At 45.1% G+C, this 25,635-nt stretch overlaps 1 protein-coding gene across 1 annotated transcript in view; it reads left to right on the top strand.

The window, feature by feature from the left end:
• Window positions 1-25,635, top strand: part of sema3bl (sema domain, immunoglobulin domain (Ig), short basic domain, secreted, (semaphorin) 3bl) — a 54,618-nt gene that overhangs the window by 3,377 nt on the left and 25,606 nt on the right. Inside the window, exons 2-3 of the mRNA XM_014135158.3 lie at window positions 15,833-15,993; window positions 21,402-21,464. Coding sequence (XP_013990633.3) covers window positions 15,833-15,993; window positions 21,402-21,464 — 224 coding nt within the window. The remainder of the gene's footprint in view (window positions 1-15,832; window positions 15,994-21,401; window positions 21,465-25,635) is intronic.

The raw sequence follows: 25,635 nt of genomic DNA, 5'->3' as shown, positions 1-25,635 counted from the left end.
TGGTGTATGACAGAGATTGACAGAATTGGAGTGGACTAGCTCCTGCTGGCATTGCCTCTCAGCTCAACTCCAGGAGTGTGTTTAGAGTGTGTGTCCATGAAAATTGTCATTATGGAATCACTTTCGGAAAGCAGAAGCTCAAGAAAGTCTGAGGAGATGTTCTAATTAAGCAATAAAGCCCGAAGGGATGTGGTATATGGCCAATATACCACAGCTAAGGGCTGTGCTTAGGCCCCAGAGGTGCCTTATTGCTGTTTTAAACTGGTTACCAACATAATTAAAGCAGTAAAAATATATGTTTTATCATACCCTTGGTATACGGTCTGATATAGAGCTCGAACCACCCAGTTTATAATATAGACTGTCTACCATTGAGTGGTGGATTGTTCTAGAATGTCCATCAACAATGTCTGTGTGTTCCAGTATCTCAAAAAACAAGATGGCTGCCTTGCTGCTGCTATGCAGGGATGGTGACAGTAGCAGGTAGCCATCTGCTAGACGCCCGACACCTCAGAGCTGTCATCTCTTCTCTTATCACACTCTGTGGCGCTCTCACACGTGTGTGTCTGGTGTCTGAGCCCTGATAAAGTGTCACCGTGTCATCACCATGTCTGCCACCTCCGCCGCAGCACTCTGAAGTTACAGCTCCCAGACGACAATACCGTCAGATCACACAGCACCGACAGAGGAGTGGAGAGAGGGAGAGGAACACAGGAGATGTGTGAGAGAGGAGAGGGGGAGGCTGGGAAAATATAAGAGAAAGAAAGCCTGAGAAAAAGTTCCACTTGTCAGACCTATGGATACTCTCCGGACTCTGGCAAACCTGTTGTGTTTTTCTTTATGCCTATAAAGGAAATTAAAATGAAGTGATGTTGAGGAAAACATATTTCTTGGCAGGACAGATCATTTGACGTGGAACCAGAGGGTTTTTGTAATGCCTCATCAAGTCAGTGAAAGCAGGTGGGGTTATGAACTATACGCAACTTAGACACAACCTCTCCTCAGACCCCCTCTACTCCCAGCACCCCCAGTATCTCCCAGTCCCAGTAAGGGCATGTCAGTGTGACTGGGAAGTAATGATTACACAGCCATGGCTGGAGCTCTGTCATGAGAGACCTGTGGCTTCCTCCAGTCCAGCGGTGGCTATCACTGGGAGCTATACACCTCCCCATAATTAGGTAACATGCCTTTCTCCCCCCGTTTCCCTTGCTCCTCTCCCCATACTGTCTCATCTGGTCGGGGTCTGTGCTTTTCGGTCTGTGACGGCCAGGTTCCGTATTGACTGGAGAGTGATCTGATGTTGAGATGTTTTCAGTGTTCAGATTTGGTTCTGATAAGCTACAGTGTTGGTCTATCCAAGTCACTAAGGGCTAACTCTGGGCTTTCCCATGCGTTTAGCCGTTCTGTTTGGAGTCATGTCCATCTGATTCATTTCTCTTTCACACACACACACACACACACACACACACACACACACACACACACACACACACACACACACACACACACACACACACACACACACACACACACACACACACACACACACACACACACACACACACACACACACACACACACACACACACACACACACACACACAGATCTCTTGGTCTGTTTCTTTAACCTCTCTGTGGATCATTGTCTGTGGAACCATTAGGGCCCAGCTGAGCATTTAACAAACTAAAGCAGCAGCATAGAGAACAGCTGGGTCAGTGTGGCAGGACTCTACAGGCCTGGCTCTACAGGAGGAGTGTGTGTGTGTGTTAAGGGAATGTTAGGGAAAAGAGAGGGATTGATGAATGCGTGAATGGAGAGGATGGTGGCATAGCGATGGAAGGAGGATAAAAGGAGGGCTAGCAATGTGTGTGTGTGTGTGTGTGTGTGTGTGTGTGTGTGTGTGTGTGTGTGTGTGTGTGTGTGTTGGTGTGTGAAAGAGAGACAGTGTCTGTGCAAGTCCGTTTGTCTATATACACACTATACATTACAGCAAGTCTCTGTGTGTCATCTGTATTTTTGATTGTGTGTGTGTGCGTGTGTACTGTATATGTGTATAGTGATGTGATGTGTATAAACGCTGGATTACTGAGGACACTATTGAAACCATCATGCAGCCATCTTGGTACTCCTCCTCAATTATAAAAAAGCGTTTGGAAGCTATAGAAAAGCATTAATTAATGTCTACATTCGTTTTTGACACATTTATTATATTACAGAAACCTTAATGCGAACTTTTAAATGAAATTATGTGAGCTAAACATAAAAAAGTTTTCCTAAAAGTATTTTTTTTTTAGAGACTACTAATGTTACTCTCCCCTAACCTTAACCCTTAACCACACTGTTAACCTTATGCCTAACCCTAATCTTAATCTAATCTTTTTTTGTTTTAGACTTTGTGGCTGTGGTAACTAGTGGAAACTCCTAATTCTATGCTTTACAGCTGTAGACTGACTGTAGCTCCAGATTGGATTATATTTAGGCTGGTGACGCCATTACGGTTTGTTGCTCCTAGTTCACTGTATTAGTCAGACTCAGACATGAGTTAGCTACCACCATAGCTGCATCCATTATTTAGTTTTGCCCTATAAAATACAGAATATACTTGTATGAGCTACGAACTAACTTGCAAATCCTACTTGTAGTCTAACGTTAGCTAGCCTGTAGCTAGCAAGCTAGCCTGCCTCGCTACTATTATCAAATGATAATGTTACATAACCAAAAGTATCTCTTTTCTATCAAATATATGTTCAAACTAGTTTTCACTGGGATCACTTTTGCATTTGGAAACACAGAATCCTACTAATTACTCCACATGCTAATTACGTCACTTTTGTTTTGAGTCGACTTCGCTGTGGGCTTTGAACGGGGAACCTGGCTCACGCCCCGGAGGCAGCCGGTTCCAAAACAAAAGCAAGTAATAAACGCCTACCCAGGTGCCAGGGCCAGATTAATCGATTCCCCTCAATGAAGGGAACTTAAGTGGGAAGAGGGGCCATTTGCACGTGGAGCTTGGCAAAAGGGGGTATGATTTCTTGACATCACTGAGGATCCAAACTCTGTTTTGGATGAGACTGACTTTATGACCAAAATTATCCTATTTACACTTTGTAGTCAATTTTGACACTAGAATAACTGTTTCTGACTCGTATCGGTGCCACATAGACCTTTTTAAAGGGATTAGTTCCTGTTTAGGTGCAATTCATTCTTTAAAGGTGATGGATGCCAGGATTTGATGTCGGCTCTCGGTTTCTTCATAAAAGGCTCTCCTAGTCTTGGGTAAACAGCTCAGACCTCTGCATATTTCATCATATTACATTGGAGAGAAAGAGAGAGCAAGAGGTCCTGCTTGGCCCGTAGTGCAGGCAAAGAAAGAAGGAGGGAGAAAATTTGAGAAAAATAAGTCTGGAGTTTGAGGAGGAGGGAGGAGTATTTACTTTAGGCTTTGAACCTACAGCAATCCCTGCTTTCACTGCTACTCTGTGAGGAGTGAGTGGGGTTTGTATATTTTCTGACTGCTGGTGGGGTTGGCCCTTTCTGCGTGGCTAGTTGACCCGGTGAGAGAGTTAGTGAACGGGGCTACAGTTTCAACTGGGGTCGCAGGGCCGTGGTCCTGGGGGTCCCATTGGGCTATGGTACTGGGGGTCTGGGGAGCTGGAGGGAGGTTGGGGGGTAGTAGTATTGATAGGAATGTCTAAATGCAAGGGGGTCCTGTACATTACCCCCCATACTACTGTAATCACATTGATTGAATGTCACATCTAATTCTCTGATTTCTTCTATTGGCTGATGTTCAGTGCAGTGAACACAGGAAGCCGAGAATATTATTCTTGCCTTTTGGTAAATGAGACAACAGAGGATTGGTAGGGTGGAAGGAAGGGTCAATGTGTACATTACTCTCTCTGTCAAACAGACACACAGGCACTCACTCACATACTCAGTGTAGAGTTTCACCATATAATGCCATAGAAAGACCAGGTCTCTACCAGTGAGCAGTAACCCAGAGTATTATGTCACCAGCCAAGACAAACACCCGACTTCTGTCCCATAGACTCATGTAGCCATAATAGACCCCATACAGATTCACAGTCTCCATACACTGTGGAAGAATCTCGTTTGCATACTCCTTGCATCCTCTCTCCTTTCTTCTCTTCTCCTTCTCAAAACCCATTGGAGGAGAAGCTCAGAGGGGAGGGACCTCTGGCATTCTCATCCAATGGGTTTTGAGAAGGAGACGAGGAGAGAGGACGTGAGGAGAATGCAGTTGAGATCTTCCCTGTAAATATGATCTAATTAGGAAAGAACAGCTCTGGGGATGATATATAGCACATGTTTTCCCCAGTGAAATTGTTGTTTTCGTGTGTGTCTGTGTGTCTGTGTGTGTGCGTGCATGTTTTCTTACTTGTGTGTGTAGGATTCTGCGGTCGGTTATATATGACAGGCCCGGAGATGGTAAAGGACACGTGGGCAGAAAATACAGGGCTTTCATGCGTCACGGGCATCTGTGGTGGGGCAGGTGGACACAGATAATGGTGGCAGCCCTGCCAAGTGGGTCCCCTGTGTGTCCGTGCACAGAGGAGGGGGTGGATAGTCCGGACAATGTGGAAAAGATGGAGGAGGAGGTGGAGGGTTGATTTGTATGTAGACCCAGATTCCTGCCATTCTTGGCACACAGCAATAATATACAGCAGTGCTAAAACAAGGAACATTAGCCTGGGAAGTCTTTTAGTAGTGTAATAACTTTAGTGTGTGTGTGTGCACATGTTTTCTATACTTGTGGGGACTAGAAGTCTGCACAAGAATAGTAAACTAACAAACATTTGACCAACTGGGGACATTTTGTTAGTCCCCACAAGAGCAAATGCTATTTCTATGGGGTTTAGGGTTAAGGTTAGAATTCGTTTTAGAATTTAGTTTACGGTTAGGGTTAGGAGCTAGGGTTAGGTTTAGGGTTAGGGAAAATAGGATTTTGAATGGGACTGAATTGTGTCCCTCCACAAGGTTAGTTATACAAGACTTTGTGTGTGTGTGTGTGTGTGTGTGTGTGTGTGTGTGTGTGTGTGTGTGTGTGTGTGCACTATAAAAAAGCCAATTTAACCAATTGCTTAAACAGCGATCTTCTGTGAGGTGAGTTTACTTCAAAAGGACAAGAATTTGAGGTAATGTGTTAAAGTTTTTTACTCAGCAAACTCTGCTCGAAGTGAGCTGAATATCAACAAGCTTGTTGAGTAAAATTACAAATTCATGTTTGCTCAAAATCACTCAAAACTACACCCATCATTATCATATTTCCCACCATCCTTTCTTGCAGGTAGATTTAAATAACTGTGTTTTTTACAGGTACTTTGTTGATTAAACTTATGCCACACAGCGATAAATATCATACATTTTTCTAAACGAATGAAATGTGTTCGTTATTGGACGTATTGCACCCGATAGTGAGATGGCTGTTCCAGTTCATATGATTTCGGTGGCTCAATCATCAATCTTGGCAAGGCCTCTGAGAAATATGCAAATAATATAGAATACATTCTCAAGTTGAATTGTATCTTCACTCAACCTACATTTTAAAATTGAGTGATCATACAAATCAACTTGAGAATGTATGTTGGATCAGCTATATTACCAAATTTTAAGCAAACTTACAATCCTATTGCAGCTGGTTGCCTTACAATCTTTTTTTTTTTACAGTGTGTGTGAACCTGTCAGATGGAGGGAGTAGGTGGGTTAGAGATGTAGCGTTGAGAGGCATGAGATGGAGACAATGAGAGAGAAGGGATGTGAGTGTACCGTGAATAACTCGTGAAGGAGAGAAGAGAGAGAGAGAAGGGATGTGACTGTTTCACCATGGTGTGGCCCCGGGGGTCTAATGGGCATCAGATGTGCCCCCCTCCTCTGCCCCTCACCCATCACCCTCTCATCCCTCACCCTGAGCTCAGAATAACACTCCTCCAGCCAGCCCTTAGCACACTAACTACTAACACTGCTTGGCTTGAGGCTCAATTTGTACCTAAACAATTTGTACGTCTTGTATCTGATACAGTCAGATACAAGTGCCTTGAGCACTCCCTCACACACAGCCTACTTTTCACCAGCCTCTCTCTCTCTCTCTCTCTCTCTCTCTCTCTGCCTTAGTCTCCCCTTCTCACACAATTTGAATATTTATTTTCCTGTCTAAGCACTGAAATAATACAGCTAGATTGGGGTTATTTCTATGAGAAACCCCATCCATCAGAAAATGTCTTTACATACACAGCTGTGATGGAGGATGAAAATGTTGGCATGTAAGTCATGTGGCTAAGGCATCCAGAGGATCTGTACTGAGTACAATTTCACAGAAGTGATTGGATGTTATGATTACAGAGAATGTAGGAAATTGCATGTTGAATGTTTTGTGAGTTTTTTCACAATCCTGGAGTTGGTCAGAGGTTACCGTCGGGCAAAAACTGGTTAACTCATCGTTGTTTCCACGTAATTCCAACCCCCAAAATCTATGTGATGTCATTGAAGCAACGCGGAAATCTGATTGGATTTGCAAAAAGTCATCAACGTAAGGGCATTTCTGTCACGTCCTGACCAGTAAAAGGGGTTGTTTGTTATTGTAGTTTGGTCAGGGCATGACAGGGGGTGTTTGTTTAGTGTGTTTCGGGGTTTTTGGTTGATGTTCTATGTTTTCTATTTGTATGTGGGTTTTCTAGTTTTTCTATGTCTATGTTAGTTTTGTCAATGACCTCCAATCAGAGGCAGCTGTTTGTTGTTTTCTCTGATTGGAGGTCATTTTTAAGTGTGTTTGTTTTCACTTGAGTTTGTGGGTGGTTGTTTCCTCATATAGTCTGAGCACCTTACAGGGCTGTTTTTCATCATTTGTTTTTGTATGAGTTTTTTTTCCCTTCTAAATAAAAAGAAGATGAGCACCTTAACCGCTGCATATTGGTCCGATGATGTCTCCTCCTCAGACGACGAACTTTGTGACAATTTCGTCTTTCTTTTCACCGAACCTTTAACCTAAATCCAATGACGTGGTGACATTAGTTGTAGATTTCACGTTGAATTCATGTTAATTAACAACTCAACCAAATGTAAACCAGAACTAGACGTTGAACTGACGTCTGTGCCCAATGAGCATCATTATCCCTAGTCAAAGTGAGGTGGCTAAGGCATCGTCTGGGTCAATGGTGTTGTGCTTAGCACTCAGACAGACCATAACCAGGAACACTGCATTAATATTGAATTGGTATTGGCTTAGTATTTGGATAGTCTGGGTTAGTCTGGGATTTCCTTGGTCAGGCTGTCTTATAGTGTTCTGTTGAATCAATATTATCCCTGGGCTCAGGTGTCAGCTCTGAGGACCATCCAGACAGGGAGGTGGACGCACGCACGCACGCACGCACACACACACACTATTACAGAGCATTAACCTATGGGATGCCAGTATAGTGCGACCAGATGAAGGGCTCAGACCAGATGTTTACACTCTTAATCCACTGGGTAAACAAACAGGATGACTGAAGAGGAGGGGAGAGGAGGAGGAGAGACAGGAGAAGAACCCTCGATAGGCTCCCACCCTCCCTGATCTCCTCCTCTCTCTCCCCAGTCTCCAGCCGCTGTGTTTGGTTCCCAAAGCCCCAGACCCACAGAGAGTGACCCCTCTTTCTCTGTTTATTTGTGTCTGTGGGACACTGCAATGGGAAGACAGTGGATGTTGGTTAAAAGCTGCATGTAGGAGCATAGTTAGTTTTAGTTCTGTTGAGTTTAAGGCAGAGAGTTTTGCTGTGATAATCAAGATTTGACACATTGACAACAAATGGTTATTACTTAGATTTGGCAAGGATGTTGTTATTTTGGAGCATTGCGATAATGTAAATGTGGCATATTTATCTCCATATGTACAAAGTTGTTCTTTACATTTGGGGTTATTTTTTGGTAACTGTAGGGTTCTAAATGATTTGGCAGATGTTTTACTGTCGTGAGTTTTTTAAAGAGGTAAAAAGAGAGAGAGTTGAGATGAAGATGGAGAGCGAAGGAGAAAAACAGGAGAAGTGTATGTGTGAAGTATGACAGTTTTCCGAGGCGTCAGGCTGTTACAGTGATAACAAGCTACAGATGAGCTGAAATCTGTTAGGCATTAGCTTGCCACCACCACCTTTCTGTGTGTGTGTTTTATGTGTACTGCACTGTATCTTCAGTTTGGGGGGTTTGGGAACAGGGAGAGGAGATAGTGGCTAAAGGAATGGAGTAGGAGCTGCATCACTGACAGGTTTCCTATACTCCTCTCTGTCAAAACACAGAGGTGAGAGCAGAGCAACAGATCTCTACCTCATAGTGGGCTTCAACACTCACTCCAGACTGAAATCTATCCTCAGCTCATACAGATCAGTGGAAAACACTGAACCCCTAAAGGCATTTACAGGTGTACGCTGATAACTTGAAAACAGCGATTGAATTTCTGCAAGTGTTCAGTTGGACTGTTCAGTTAGACACTGTATCTTTGTCTGTAACCTGATCTGCTACAGAAGAGTATTGATGGATGTTTCTGTCTGCTTATACTGTGCATGTGTCTCAACCATACTACCCCTCTAGGTATCTCTCTTCTGTACTGTCTGTATTTGCTAACCTGTCTGTCTACAGTATATATACTGCTCAAAAAAATAAAGGGAACACTTAAACAACACAATGTAACTCCAAGTCAATCACACTTCTGTGAAATCAAACTGTCCACTTAGGAAGCAACACTGATTGACAATAAATTTCACATGCTGTTGTGCAAATGGAATAGACAACAGGTGGAAATTATAGGCAATAAGCAAGACACCCCCAATAAAGGAGTGGTTCTGCAGGTGGAGACCACAGACCACTTCTCAGTTCCTATGCTTCCTGGCTGATGTTTTGGTCACTTTTGAATGCTGGCGGTGCTTTCAGTCTAGTGGTAGCATGAGACGGAGTCTACAACCCACACAAGTGGCTCAGGTAGTGCAGCTCATCCAGGATGGCACATCAATGCGAGCTGTGGCAAGAAGGTTTGCTGTGTCTGTCAGCGTAGTGTCCAGAGCATGAAGGCGCTACCAGGAGACAGGCCAGTACATCAGGAGACGTGGAGGAGGCCGTAGGAGGGCAACAACCCAGCAGCAGGATCGCTACCTCCGCGTTTGTGCAAGGAGGAGCAGGAGGAGCACTGCCAGAGCCCTGCAAAATGACCTTCAGCAGGCCACAAATGTGCATGTGTCTGCTCAAACGGTCAGAAACAGACTCCTTGAGGGTGATATGAGGGCCCAACGTCCACAGGTGGGGGTTGTGCTTACAGCCCAACACCGTGCAGGACGTTTGGCATTTGCCAGAGAACACCAAGATTGGCAAATTCGCCACTGGCGCCCTGTGCTCTTCACAGATGAAAGCAGGTTCACACTGAGCACATGTGACAGACGTGAACGAGTCTGGAGATGCCGTGGAGAACGTTCTGCTGCCTGCAACATCCTCCAGCATGACCGGTTTGGCGGTGGGTCAGTCATGGTGTGGGGTGGCATTTCTTTGGGGGGCCACACAGCCCACTATGTGCTCGCCAGAGGTAGCCTGACTGCCATTAGGTACCGAGATGAGATCCTCAGACCCCTTGTGAGACCATATGCTGGTGCGGTTGGCCCTGGGTTCCTCCTAATACAAGACAATGCTAGACCTCATGTGGCTGGAGCGTGTCAGCAGTTCCTGCAAGAGGAAGGCATTGATGCTATGGACTGGCCGCCCGTTCCCCAGACCTGAATCCAATTGAGCACATCTGGGACATCATGTCTCGCTCCATCCACCAACGCCACGTTGCACCACAGACTGTCCAGGAGTTGGCGGATGCTTTAGTCCAGGTCTGGGAGGAGATCCCTCAGGAGACCATCCGCCACCTCATCAGGAGCATGCCCAGGCGTTGTAGGGAGGTCATACAGGCACGTGGAGGCCACACACACTACTAAGCCTCATTTTGACTTGTTATTTTAGTGTTCCCTTTATTTTTTGGAGCAGTGTATATATATATATATATGTATGTATGCATATGTCACCTGTGGCCTTGTGGCCCTCATCTGTACTTATCGCTGTACTTCCCTGTCTGTCAGGAATGTGTCAGTACCCCCCCCCCCCCATTTCTCCCTGTTGATGCTCATGTCTACAGGACCTGTTTTTGTGTCTGAGTTAGCTCTCGTGTCTGTCAGTCGGTCCATCCATCCATATGTCTGTATGCTGAGTCAGTGTTACCTCAGGCTGCGTTCTGGTGAAAGGTAGGCTTAGTCTTTGAATTGGAAAATGCTTCAAATAACTTTTATAAGGTCTTAATAACAGGCAGCCCTGTTGTTTGGCTTCTGCTGTAGCGATTGTTTCATCGGATTCCAATTAAAGGGGTTGGGTCTGACTCGTGCCACCTCAGCTTTTCCATTCATATACATTTTATTCACAATTAGGAAATATATGAGGGGAAAAACCCTGTAAAGTGAAAAGTGTTCTCCAATGCTTTCTACAGTTCATTATGGTGATGAGGGATAGCGGTTTGTGTGTGTGTATGTGTTTGTGTTTAGTTGGCAGTTAAAAAGCTGTAATAGTGTTTATGTACTTGGGTGGACCAATGCATAGAGCTTGTATGATTTCATCAGTGTATATGAGGTTTATTGTGCTCTCTGCATGTTTGTCATCACTCCACTGTCACCTTCTACGCTTCTCTACTTCTCTACTGAGTCTCTCTACCTTTCCGCATGCGCACACACACACACACACACACACACACACACACACACACACACACACACACGCTGATAGACGAGTCCCTGTCACTCAGCGCTCCTCAGTGTTCGCTGAGTGATGCACAAGGTCCCCTCCTATACCCAGCGGCACCTTGTCCATCCATGGGGCCCAACAGAGCTCTGGGCGTTATGTCCCCACGAGAAACACAGAGAGAGACACACACATACACCCCCCACACAACCCCCTCACCCCCAGACACACACTGGGCTGATCTGGCAAAAACATACAAACCACCACCTCACATCGAACTTGAACTGCATATCTAGGCCACTCCTGCAGAGAGAGACTGTAGATGTGTTTGTTATTTGATGTTGTTGCCAGAATAGCTGGAGATCCAACAGTGAACTAATGCCTGTGAGACATTAAAGAGTAGAAATGGCAGGCTGAAGAGATGTTTGAAATGTAATTACAACACTCCCTGAACTGAATAATACCTCAGGTACCACTCTGCCTTTTAATGAGCTCAGCTCTCAGTGCTTCTGATCTGATGGTTAAAGATCAAACGATTTTCTCTCTCTCTCTTTTTCTCTCTCTCTCTCTCTGAGTTCCACCTCCTGACTCTCGGTTGGTTTTGGGAAGAGGGAGATCCGATGTGTACAGACCAGTCTGGCAACACTTCACACACTCACATAGAGACCACCGACAGAGACATACATGCGCACACACACACACACACAGAGATACATGCACGCACGCACACACACACACACGCACACACACACACACACACACACACACACACACACACACACACACACACACGCACGCACGCACGCACGCACGCACACGCACACACACACTGTTTTTTTGTCTTCTCTTACAACACTCCATTTACCAGTAGCTAGGACACCAGTGGCTACACTCTTAGAACCAATGGTGCTATCAAGAACCTAAAAGGGTTCTTCGGCTGTCCCCATAGGAGAGCCCTTTGAATAACCATTTCTGGTTTCAGATAGAACCTTTTTCATTCCAGATAAAACCCTTTTGGGTTCCATGTGAAACCATTTCCATGTAAAACCCAAAACGGTTCTACCTGGGACAAAACCAAAATACAGTATATAGCCAAAAAGGGTACTACCAAAACAGGTTATCCTATGGAGACAGCCAAAGAACCCTCTGGAACTCTTTTTTCTAAGATTGTAGGCCGTGATTAATGTATGCTAACACAGCATAAAGCCAAGATGTCAGGGGAGCATGCCGGGCCTCCCTACCGTGCTCTATGTTTCAGGTCTGCGTGTGTTTTGTCGATCTGGGTCTGCAGTGTAGAGGAGAGCCAGTAAGAAGAAGGCCCTGAGTGGATACTGTGCACACTAAAAAGTAGGGTTCCTCAAGGGTTCTTTGGGTGATTCTTCAATATGGAACCATACTGTCCCAAATAACCCTTTGAGGCCTTCAATGGTTATTTTCAGTTCAAAATATAATTGTTTCCTGTTTTAGTGATGAAATGTAGTGTCATTCCAGTTGATGTAATCTGTTGTGTTATGCTATGACAGTCCCATTTGGCTCAGTTGGTAGAGCATTGCACTTGCAATGCCAGGGTTGTGGGTTCAATTTCCACTGGGGATCAGTACGAACAAATATGAAAATATATGCACTCACTACTGTACGTCGCTCTGTCTGCTAAATGACTAAAATGTAAATATAAACACATTATACTGTATATGACTATGGCCAGTGATGGTGTCTTGTGAAAAACTCACATGTGGCCTTATGTCAATTGAGAATGGTTGACTAAGTCAGTAGTTGTTCATTTTCTGCACATGGAATGCCAGCCATTCCAGCGCTAACACAGCTGATTCAACTTACTGATAAACACAATGATAACACCAATGGACGTTTAACAAAATAATATGTCTATTAAACTACAATTAAAAACCCTGTATGGTTCTACAAAGAAACTTCCATAAAGGTTCTATAAAGAACCATATAAAAGGTTCTATTTAGCCCCAAATAGGGTTGTAACCATAGCGGAATCCTTGGGGTTGCAACCATAGTGGAATCCTTGGGGTTGTAACCATAGCGGAATCCTTGGGGTTGTAACCATAGCGGAATCCTTGGGGTTGTAACCATAGCGGGATCCTTGGGGTTGTAACCATAGCGGGATCCTTGGGGTTGTAACCATAGCGGAATCCTTGGGGTTGTAACCATAGCGGAATCCTTGGGGTTGTAACCATAGCGGAATCCTTGGGGTTGTAACCATAGCGGAATCCTTGGGGTTGTAACCATAGCGGAATCCTTGGGGTTGTAACCATAGCGGGATCCTTGGGGTTGTAACCATAGCGGGATCCTTGGGGTTGTAACCATAGCGGGATCCTTGGGGTTGTAACCATAGCGGAATCCTTGGGGTTGTAACCATAGCGGAATCCTTGGGGTTGTAACCATAGCGGAATCCTTGGGGTTGTAACCATAGCGGAATCCTTGGGGTTGTAACCATAGCGGAATCCTTGGGGTTGTAACCACAGCGGAATCCTTTTTTTGGCGCTATATAGAAACGTTTTCTTATGGTTCTTTATAGAACCTTAGGAAAGGGTTATTTATGAAACCATACAGGTTCCATTTAGAACCGTATGAGCATGGTTATTTATAGAACCTTCAAAACATTTTTTCCATATAATACCAAAATTGGTTCCACCAGGGTTACAAGCCAAATAACCCTTATATGGCACTACAGTGCCTTCGGAAAGTATTCAGACCCCTTGACTTTTTCCACATTTCGTTATGTTACAGCCTTATTCTAAAATTGATTAAATAAAAAAAATCCTCAGTAATCTACACACAATACCCCATAATGACAAAGTGAAAACAGTTTTTTAGAAATTATATATATATATAAGTATTCAGACTCTTTGCTATGAGACTCGAAATTGAGCTCAGGTGCATCCTGTTTCCATTGATCATCCTTGAGATGTTTCTACAACTTGATTGGAGTCCACCTGTGGTACATTCAATTGATTGGACATGATCTGGAAAGGCACACACCTGTCTATATAAGGTCCTACAGTTGACAGTGCATGTCAGAGCAAAAACCAAGCCTTCAGGTCGAAGGAATTGTCCGTAGAGCTCCGAGACAGGATTGTGTTGAGGCACAGATGAGGGGAAGGTTACCAAAACATTTCTTCAGCATTGAAGGTCCCTAAGAACACAGTGGCCTCCATCATTCTTAAATGAAAGAAGTTTGGAACCACCAAGATTCTTCCTAGAGCTGGCTGGCCGGGGAGAAGGGCCTTGGTCAGGGAGGTGACCAAGAAACCGATAGTCACTCTGACAGAGCTCTAGAGTTCCTCTGTGGATATGGGAGAATCTTCTAAAAGGACAACCATCTCTGCAGCACTCCACCAATCAGGCCTTTATGGTAGAGTGGCCAGACGGAAGCCACTCCTCAGTGAAAGGCAGATGACAGCCCGCTTGGAGTTTGCCAAAAGGCACCTAAAGACTCTCAGAACATGAGAAACAAGATTCTCTGGTCTGATGAAACCAAGATTGAACTCTTTGACCTGAATGCCAGGCGTCAAGTCTGGAGGAAACCTGGCACCATCCCTACGGTGAAGCATGGTGGTGACAGCATCATGCTTTAGGGATGTTTTTCAGTGGCAGGGACTAGGAGACTAGTCAGCATCGAGGCAAAGATGAACAGAGCAAAGAGAGATGCTTGATGAAAACCTGCTTCGGAGATCTCAGGACCTCCGACTGGGGCGAAGGTTCACCTTCCAACAGGACAATGACCCTAAGCACACAGCCAAGACAAAGCAGGAGTGGCTTCGGGACAAGTCTCTGAATGTCCTTGAGTTGCCCAGCCAGAGCCCGGACTTGAACCCGATCGAACACCTCTGGAGAGACCTGAAAACAGCTGTGCAGCAACGCTCCCCATTCAAACTGAAAGAGCTTGAGATGATCAGCAAAGAAGATTGTAGCGTCATACAAGCTTGTAGCGTCATGCCCAAGAAGACTCGATGCTGTAATCCCTGCCAAAAGTGCTTGAGTGAAGGGTCTGAATACTGACGTAAATGTTATATTTTATATTACCATATATTTTTAATAAATTAACAAAAATGTCTAAAACCTGTTTTTCTTTGTCATTGTGGGGAATTGTGTGTTGATTGATGAGGAAAAAATCGATTTAATCACTTTTAGAATAAGGCTGTAACGTATCAAAATGTGGAAAAGGTCAAGAGGTCGAAATACTTTGAGGGCGCTGTATATAGAACCATTTGTTTTTAGTGTGTGTGCGTTGTTTTGTGTGTGTGTGTGTGCGCGCATGTGAGCAAACTGCGTATGTGGTGATGGGTGGTGTACCTCAGAGTAGCACGTTCCATGTCAAGCCCAGATAACTCTTTCTGCAACTAATGTGTCTTACAGGCGTAGGACATCCTATAAACACTCAAACTGCTAGTGATCTTTATTTGTCATCTCAGAACACAGAACACTGAGTCATTCTCCAGCTGAGCCAAACCTTCCAGTTCTCTAATGTTCTGGAAGCCCCTGAATACCTTTGAACAAACATGGAGATCTCCTTCCCAGCAGGGAGCCCACCCAGAACAACAACCCAAATTCCATCTTAATCACAAACTGACTTTTCTTCAGCATATTGAGCAGATTTATAGTAGTCCTCCATATTGATGTATTGCATACAAAAAAGAAAGAGAAACATCATTAAAAACAGGTTACTCCATATTTGCACAGTATGGTTATTAACATAGGACATGACTGCATGTGCTGAAATACAACAGAGACATAATCTAAACAGCAGGCTCCTCACTGGTCACAGACATCAATTCAACATTTATTCCACTACATGATGTGGAAACAACATTGATTCAACCAATGGGTTTCTACATACTCCATGAATGGAGACCAGGTCAGGTCAGATTTCTTCCGGGACCCACACACGGTGCACCTAACCTTTTTAAGTGGCAGAGATGACATCTCATCCTTGACCTACTGCATATTGATGTTTTTATTAGTTTTCCACTGGGTTTATATATCTTCACATGCTCACTCTGTTCTTCTCTGCATCCATCCATCCATCCATCCATCCTCCTTCACCTCCTCCTCCCACAGACCTTGTAGCCACCAACCGGTCCTCTATCTTCAGTGGTCACCATGGTCAGCTTTCCCTGAGCGCTGTGTTTCTGGATGAGTACCATGACCGCCTGTTCCTGGGGGGTAAAGACGTCCTGTACTCTCTGAGACTGGACCATACCAACCTGGACTCCAAAGAGGTGAGTCCATGTTCCCTGTAATACATACTGTACCGATAGGCCAATGGGGGAGTTTAAATCCCTCCCCATACTCGCCAACTCATATTCAATAAACCCCACATAAATATTTATTCCTAAACTCCTCCATTGAGTTAGTGTTGTTGTAGCTGCTGACTAGGGTGGCATGAACATGTACATCTCACCAGGACTCCATATAGTCATTTAACAGACACTCTTATCCAAAGCAATTTACACTAATGAGTGCATAAATCATACTTTTTTGTGCTGGTCCCCTGTGGGAATCAAACCCACAACCCTGGCATTGCAGGTGCCATGCTCTACCAACTGAGCCACACAGGACTACCAACTGAATATCTCTCTAAATCATCTCTCTCTTTAATCGAGCGCCAATTTTAGGATTCCTAACTTAATCCCTGTAGAGATTAACACTAACAGTTTGAGTTCGTTGGAATCACTGCTTGAGCGGTCTGTCTGTCTGTCTGTCTGTCTGTCTGTCTGTCTGTCTGTCTGTCTGTCTGTCTGTCTGTCTGTCTGTCTGTCTGTCTGTCTGTCTGTCTGTGTGTCTGTGTGTCTGTCCTCATTCACCCTGTGATATACAGCCTCCTGTGTGTGTCACACTTATCCTGGTCTAGAGTTTACACTAAGCCGGTCTCTTCTTATCAGGTCTCTGTGGTTTCCACCTGATAGGGTAGCAGAGGGAGAAAGAGCGATTGAAAAAGAGAGACAGGAGAGAAAGCTTAACCATAGCCCCAGGTTTCTCCAGCCTCCTCCTCACATATCATTACCTGTAGAATTCTTTAATCCCCCTCTATCCCTCCTTCTCTCTGCTCCTCCCTCCCTGCCTCTGTATATCACTTAACCTGCTATGTACCAGTTCACTGTTAGACTCCATTTAGAAAGTCAACTCACTACTTATTATATATTAAAAAAAAAAAAAATGTAGGGAATAGATCAGCTTTAATATTGCAGATATATTGTAGCTTCCATCAATGTAATTGTTTGCATCACTTCCAATCCCCCATATTTCTTTGCCGCATATACATACATACATACATACATACATACATACATACATACATACATACATACATACATACATACATACATACATACATACATACATATAAATACAGTTAAGGTCGGAAGTTTACATACACCTTAGCCAAATACATTTAAACTCCGTTTTTTTACAATTCCTGACATTTAATCCTAGTAACAATTCCCTGTCTTAGGTCAGTTAGGATCACCACTTTATTTTAAGAATGTCAAAATGTCAGAATAATAGTAGAGAGAATTATTTATTTCAGCTTAAATTTTTTTCATCACATTCCCAGTGGGTCAGAAGTTTACATACACTCAATTAGTATTTGGTAGCATAGCCTATAAATTGTTTAACTTGGGTCAAATGTTTCAGGTAGCCTTCCACAAGCTTCCCACAATAAGTTGGGTGAATTTTGGCCCATTCCTCCTGACAGAGCTGGTATAACTGAGTCAGGTTTGTAGGCCTCTTTGTTCGCACACGCTTTTTCAGTTCTGCCTACAGATTTTCTATATGATTGAGGTCAGGGCTTTGTGATGGCCACTCCAATACCTTGACTTTGTTGTCCTTAAGACATTTTGCCACAACTTTGAAGTATGCTTGGAGACCCATTTGCGACCAAGCTTTAACTTCCTGACTGACGTCTTGAGATGTTGCTTCAATATATCCACATAATTTTCCTGCCTCATGATGCCAGCTATTTTGTGAAGTGCACCAGTCCCTCCTGCAGCAAAGCACCCCCACAACATGATGCTGCCACCCCCGTGCTTCACGGTTGGGATGGTGTTCTTCGGCTTGCAAGCCTCCCCCTTTTTCCTCCAAACATAACGATGGCCATTATGGCTAAACAGTTCTATTTTTGTTTCATCAGACCGGAGGACATTTCTCCAAAAAGTACCATCTTTGTCCCTATGTGCAGCTGCAAACCGTAGTCTTGTTTTTTTATGGCGGTTTTGGAGCAGTGGCTTCTTCCTTGCTGAGCGGCCTTTCAGGTTATGTCGATATAGGACTCGTTTTACTGTGGATATAGATACTTTTGTACCTGTTTCCTCCAGCATCTTCACAAGGTCCTTTGCTGTTGTTCTGGGATTGATTAGCACTTTTTGCACCAAAGTATGTTAATCTCTAGGAGACAGAACACGTCTCCTTCCTGAGCGGTATGACGGCTGCGTGGTCCCACGGTTTTATACTTGCGTACTATTGTTTGTACAGATGAACGTGGTACCTTCAGGCATTTGGAAATTGCTCCCAAGGATGAACCAGACTTGTGGAGGTCTACAATTTTTTTCTGAGGTCTCGGCTGATTTCTTTTGATTTTCCCATGATGTCAAGCAAAGAGGCACTGAGTTTGAAGGTAGGCCTTGAAATACATCCACAGGTACACCTCCAATTGACTCAAATGATGTCAATTAGCCTATCAGAAGCTTCTTAAGCCATGACATCATTCCTGGAATTTTCCAAGCTGTTTAAAGTCACAGTCAACTTAGTGTCTGTTAACTTCTGACCCACTGGAATTGTGATACAGTGAATTATAGTGAAATAATCTGTCTGTAAACAATTGTTGGGAAAAAGACTTGTGTCAAGCACAAAGTAGATGTCCTAACCAACTTGCCAAAATTATAGTTTGTTAACAAGAAATTTGTGGAGTGGTTGAAAACAAGTTTTAATGACCCCAACCTCAGTGTATGTAAATCTCTGACTTCAACTGTATATACATATCTTTAAAAAAATACATATTTCCTTTATTACCCTCCAACCCTACCACCCCTCCCTCAATTGGAGCAAACTAGTGAACAACAACGCTTAGGCCTGTATTTCCAGCTTATACATACTATATACATTTTATGTATATTTTAAGTCAACTCACTATTGGTAATGCCTATACTCTTACGCTCAGTCTGGCTGGGCCCACTAGTCACTGCCCACAACTCACTGCCCACAACTCACTGCCCACAGCTCACTGCCCACATCTCACTGCCCACAGCTCACTGCCCACAGCTCACTGCCCACAGCTCACTGCCCACAGCTCACTGCCCACAACTCACTGCCCACAGCTCACTGCCCACAGCTCACTGCCCACAACTCACTGCCCACAACTCACTGCCCACAACTCACTGCCCACAACTCACTGCCCACAGCTCACTGCCCACAGCTCACTGCCCACAACTCACTGCCCACAGCTCACTGCCCACTGCCCCCAACTCACTGCCCACTGCCCACAGCTCACTGCTCACTGCCCACTGCCCACTGCCCACAACTCACTGCCCACTGCCCCCAACTCACTGCCCACAGCTCACTGCCCACTGCCCACAACTCACTGCCCACTGCCCACAGCTCACTGCCCACGGCCCACTGCCCACTGCCCACAGCTCACTGCTCACTGCCCACTGCCCACTGCCCACTGCCCACTGCCCACAACTCACTGCCCACTGCCCACAGCTCACTGCTCACTGCCCACTGCCCACAACTCACTGCCCACAACTCACTGCCCACAACTCACTGCTCACTGCTCACTGCCCACAACTCACTGCCCACAACTCACTGCCCACTGCCCACAGCTCACTGCTCACTGCCCACTGCCCACAACTCACTGCCCACAGCTCACTGCCCACAGCTCACTGCCCACAGCTCACTGCCCACAACTTACTGCTCTCAGCCCACTGCTCACTGCCCACAGCTCACTGCCCACTGCCCACAGCTCACTGCCCACTGCACACTGCCCACTGCCCACTGCCCACCACCACTTCGTAAGAGCTTCAACAGCCACTCTGGCGTATCATATTTGGGAAGTGTTTGAACTGTTTCAATACAGTCTTAATGGTAATGACCATGGCAGAAATAAAACAAACATGCCTATTAAACTCATGTAAATGTGCCACATTAACATGTAAATATTTTACTCTAAACAGAAATGATTGCAGCTCGATATAGACCTTTAGCTTTTGAGGAGTGTTTGTGTGTAAAACCAAACTTGTTTTATGTCCCCCTTTATGTCCCCCTAGTTTCAGTCACACTAGAGACTAGATAAGAGTAGATTTAAACATACGGTCTGTGTGCAGTTTAGTATGTTATGAATCTACTTGATGCATGCCACAGTAAGGTCCTTGATTGGCCAGCTCATGCCAGGGTTTGTCAGTGCTTGTTATGATTGGCTGGTACCTGGGCTTTCCGGCCAATGGATGACACTACTGAGCCAAACAGGAAAAGGAAGTTAATCAGCGTGCTGACAGCCAAGCTCTGGTAAGAAGGCACAGAAACCCAAGCTGACCAGATAAATATCTAGACATAGGGGAAACTTTATGCTGCTATTGGTGTTGATGACTAACATGTCAGGATGGTTAAACAGAGGGACGGAGTTATAGAGACAAATAGAACATGATGACCACAGTACTTCCTGTTTGAATCCAGGCAAGGAATATTAGTATAAATAGTGCAGTGCTGTCTATCAGATTGGCTGATTCTGTGGTTCAGACCATAAAAAGGCATGTTTCAGGCAGGCAGGCAGGCTGTGATTTATAGTGTTCAGTTCCAGACAGGCTCGATAAAGGGATAAAGTGTGATTTATAGAGGAGGCCCTAATCCTTCCTGTAACGTTAATTTATGATATGATAGCTGTGTTACAGAAAAGCACCTGTATCAGGTGACGTTTTCTCTCTTATGATGAATAGCCATGCATGCACTATAATGTAGGAGCACGCATGTACATGCACGTAAGCACAGACACAAATACACATGGACACAATTGCGGATGGACACATACGCACATTGTCACAGAAAGTTACTGTTTCCTTGATTGTTTTCTTGGTATTCTGTATATGCCTCTTCCCGAAAGCAAAATAAGCTTTTAAATGAAACACACAAAAGAGCCATTGTTTCAGATAGCCATCTGTGGGTCAGTAATTCACAACACAGTATCTGATGGTGCCAAAGAGGGGCTTTCCAAAAACAACCTTGAATAAGCTGGATATTGATGATATAGAACACACCATAAATGTATCACACGGCCTAAACTACTACACTGTGATTACAGTACCATATTCGACCCACCCACATCAATCAGCACTGATTGGCCCATGGATGACTGTGTGGGAGCAAAGACGTAGTGAGATACGGGCTTGGTTTCATATGTGATCTAGTAGGTCTTCATTGTTTAAACTGTGGCTAATAATGTTCTCATGCTCTAATTGCCTGTAGTTATATTGTGGATTTAGGCAGTGTACAATGTTATGACGTGATTTTTCTCTCTCTCTCTCTCTCTCTCTCTCTCTCTCTCTCTCTCTCTCTCTCTCTCTCTTTCTCTTCTCTTCTCTTCTCTTCTCTTCTCTTCTCTTCTCTTCTCTCTCTCTTCTCTCTCTCTCTCTCGTTGTAGATCTACTGGCCTCCGTTGCCTGGTAACAGAGATGAATGTGTCCAGAGAGGAAAAGATTCTCAGGTGAGTGACATCTCAGTCAGACCAATCCACCTCTGAGGTGGCCTCTCTACTTCCTATTTACTCTAATAATGTCACATCTATGGTTTCCACCGGCCTAGCCTATTCAGCTGCTCTATCAGCCACTCTAGACAGTAACATTCTAGTCACCTTACTGACTGTACTGTACATTCTACATCGCCACATCTGGATCATGTTATCAGGAAGCTAACCAGAAAATTTATGTCGACAGTTGGCTTGCTGTGTCAACACTCCCTTTTCCTATATCCTACAGGCTACAGCCATAGTCCCATGCATTATCCCAGCATCCCTTCATCTATCCATGCCTCCATTCCTGGGTACAGTGAAGTTGTTTAACAGCCCAGTGAATGAGATAGGGAGTCTTTCCATATCTAGTAATAGCCCCTCCCACATGGCTGAGGTGTCCAGAGTCGGGTTCCGACACAATAAACACCAGTAATTACATCTTTAAGAAGACTGCCCATATAGAAACTGGCCCTCACTCTCCAGTCAAACACTCTAAAGACACTTGCGGTTCCATGTTTAATATCTTCTGTCCCCTTTGCCTTGGGTAACGACAGAAAGAGAAAGCACCCTGGCATCTGGTCTGGGTTAGGTGGTTTGGCCTGTGGATGTAGAGGGGGGTTGGAGGGAACTTTAAGACCCCCTCATTGGGTGTCAACACTGGCCCTATAGGTAACTGTGGCGTTTGAAGTGGCAGGTGAGGAGGGGTATCTAATATCGGGAGTTATTACACGTTTCCTCCTCCCGTATGAGGTATGTGAGCTGGTGTTCGTAGGGGAGAGGAGCAGTCATTATGGGTTAAAGTTGGGCCCACGGTAACTCAATCTAACCTGTGCCAAGGGAGCTGTGGGCTGTGTGGGTTTAAGCTTCCCTCCATTCCCCTGGAGACACACCCATGCACCCCAGCAGCACTCACCTACCATCAGACTCATTCAGACCACAGTTCAAGTGGACTTGGTTCTTGTCCTCTCCGTCGTTCTTTTAAACAGGCCTGGACTGAATCTGTTGCTGGAGATACGTTGTTTGTCAGAGAGGAAGAGGGGCCCATGTTTCTAGTCTAGTGTCTAGCATCATTAACAATGACTGGGCTGGGAGGTGGAGGTGAAGTGTGTCTGCTGGGAATGTGTGTACAGGGTCACATCTGTAACACTTCACACCTCTAGTTCCTCCCAACTGGAATACGACCCACCACCTCACCCCAGGGCCCTCTGAGGCTAGGGACTCCATGAGGAAGTGTGCCCTCTCTGCCTCTATTCTCTACCTGACAAAGACTCGGACATGCACACACACTCAATCAGGGCTCTGTTTGCACCTTTCCCCGTTGCTAGACAAAACCCCAGGCAATGTCATAAGTCAAAAAGTTGCAAAGGCATGGATAGGTTTTGGTTTGATTGGTTGAAAGGGACTTGTTTGTGTTTTTGGCAGAGAGAAAGGCTTGGTTCACAACCCTTCCTGAGGACTGATGTTATTCCAGTGGGTACAGGAACATGTGAGTGTGTACAGAGCAGGTCATTCCGTCACAGATGGACACTTAAATGTGTGTTCTAAATATAGCCTGACTGCCTATGCCAGCGGGCGGGTAAGTGAGGACAGAGCTTTCCCTCCCTCTCTAACTTTGTTAGGCAGTGTTGGACATGGAGACCTCCCATTAAACAAACCCCATGGAGGGAAGCGGGCGCTGGCACTGACTAGACACTGACTAGACACTGACTAGACACTGACTAGACAGCCTGGCTGGGTTTAAAGCCGGAGCGCGTTGTGTTACTATTGTTGCACCTATTCAGCGTTCTGATACAGTGACCTCTCACTGGAAAACACTGCAGGGCTGCTGGGCTGGTGGTTGCAATCTGTCTCCTTCCCTTATACACAATGTGTCTGTGTCTTGGAGCTGTAGGATGTGCATACTACTTCCCTCCATTGACTGTGGGGGGATGGAGGAGTTAGAGGTGGGTGTGTGTCTGTGAGGGTATTTTATTGACTGGCTAAAGGAGGGGAACCGGCTGTTCAATGGGGCTGTGTGATTCTGCTGGTTGACCACAGGGTAACACCTAACGTGTTTGCTTTATGATGGCCTTCATCACAGGTCGCGACCACATGACCCCTGATTTCATTACCCCCAGCAGACATAGATGTCCCATAGCCCCTCCCTCAGCAGGAACCAGACAATAACAAAGCAGGGACTACCGGGGTTGTGGGTTTGGGAGAGTTATTAGTCTGAGTGGATGGGTGAGAGATTTGAATGTTTAAAGGATTTGTAGGAGACTTTTGAAGAACTTTGTGAGACTCTGAGACTTCATGCATCAGGGACCTGGAAACTCAGCTTGGTGCCATTTGGCACAGTGCCCTGGCATTATCCAGCACTGCCAGAGGAAACATTCCACTATGTTCATTAATGGGTACAGCCGTACCTATGGGTACAAACGTGGAAGTGACTTGCTTTAAAAAGTGAATCATCTACAAACCAATCCAAGGACAAATCTGCAGACAGACACTGTGGATCGCTCTAGGCTTACAGTATGTCTAAGTTTACTGATATGAACAACTACTGCTGGGCTAAAGCAACCAAACTTTAGGAGTTGAGTCTTATAGTGCATTTGATGCCTACGCTTGTGTCTACCACTTGTCTGGGAGCTGGTGTGGTTGTGGGATTGTGCTGTGTGTCTGTCTAAGTTATCGATGTTCACATCCGTAGTCTGCTCATCTGGTCTTCTCCTCAGCACACTGCTTCTATGCTCTATCTAATCCGTGTAGCTCCAGCTGTGTGGACCACAGAGACTTGGACAGACTGAAGCATCCTGCTTTTTCCAAAACAGCTTTGAAATGCCTCTTTGTGTGTGTGTGTGTTTGCATCCATGTGTGTCTTCGAGTGTGTGTGCACAGCTGTACGCCTGTTTGAGGGTGTGTGTGTTTGTCTTTCTCTCTCTGCATGTGTGTGTGTGTGTGTCTTTCCCTCAACGATGGTCTTGATTTCCTGTTAGTGTTAACAGCTCTGATTGCTCTCCAGTGAATGCATGCTGTTTACACTGGAACAAGATGTCTCCATCCCTCAGTATAAACATCTGAGGCCTGATGGTATTACCCTACCACCCCGCTTGTCTGTTACACACTCAATATTATGGAGAAATACATTACGAAGGATCTGCCACTCATCAGTTTATACACTGAGTGTATAAAACATTAGGAACAGGGAGGAGACAGGGCCAGGAGGCTGCTTCTCTCCACTGGGACCAGTCTGGAGTCTATTTCTACAGTCCGTCTCACTACAGCCTCTATACTCTACCAGAGCAGGGGAGGAGAGAGGGATGGTGGTAGGTGAAGAGAGGGAGGGAGGGAGCGTTTTGGGTAATTAAAACCTGAGAGGAGGAGTGTGTGCGTAAGGAGTGTGTGTGTGTGTGAGGAGTGTGTGTTTACGTGATGAGGGTGTGTTAGTGCGTGAGGAGTGTGTGTGTGTGTGTGTGTGTGTGTGTGTGTGTGTGTGTGTGTGTGTGTGTGTGTGTGTGTGTGTGTGTGTGTGTGTGTGTGTGTGTGTGTGTGTGTGTGTGTGTGTGTGTGTGTGTGTGTGTGTGTGTGTGTGTGTGTGTGTGTGTGTGTGTGTGTGTGTGTGTGTGTGTGCGTGTGCAGCTATAGTCTGGACAGGAAGGAGAGCCGAGTCATATTTGGCTGATAGATACGAAGCACACCTGGCTTCACCCCAAACCTCCAATATACTGTACAGTGGGTGTACAAAACATTAGTTGCACCCCCGTTTGCCCTCGAGTAGCCTCAATGCGTTTGGGCATTGAATCTACAAGGTGTCGAAAGCGTTCCACAGGGATGCTGGCCCATGTTGACTCCAATGCTTCCCACAGTTGTGTCAAGTTGGCTGGATGTCCTTTGGGTGGTGGACCTTTCTTGATACAAACGGGAAACTGTTGAGCTTGAAAAAAACAGCAGCGTTGCAGTTCTTGACACAAACCGGTGCGCCTGGCACCTTCTAACATACCCTCTTCAAAGACACTTAAATATTTTGTAACGTGTCTCCTCCCCTTCAATCTACACTGATTGAAGTGGATTTAACAAGTGACATCTTATTCTGTCTCTAGATCTCTATCTCCTCTCTTATTCTCTCCCCCTCTCTCTCTCTCTAGCTCTCCGTCTTTTTCCTTCTCTT

This window comes from Salmo salar, chromosome 13 (genome assembly GCF_965601325.2).
Source record: "Salmo salar chromosome 13, fSalSal1, whole genome shotgun sequence".
NCBI classification, from domain to species: Eukaryota; Metazoa; Chordata; class Actinopteri; order Salmoniformes; family Salmonidae; genus Salmo; species Salmo salar.
Note: the sequence above shows the minus strand (reverse complement) of the source record. Positions and strands in the feature narration are given on the sequence as shown.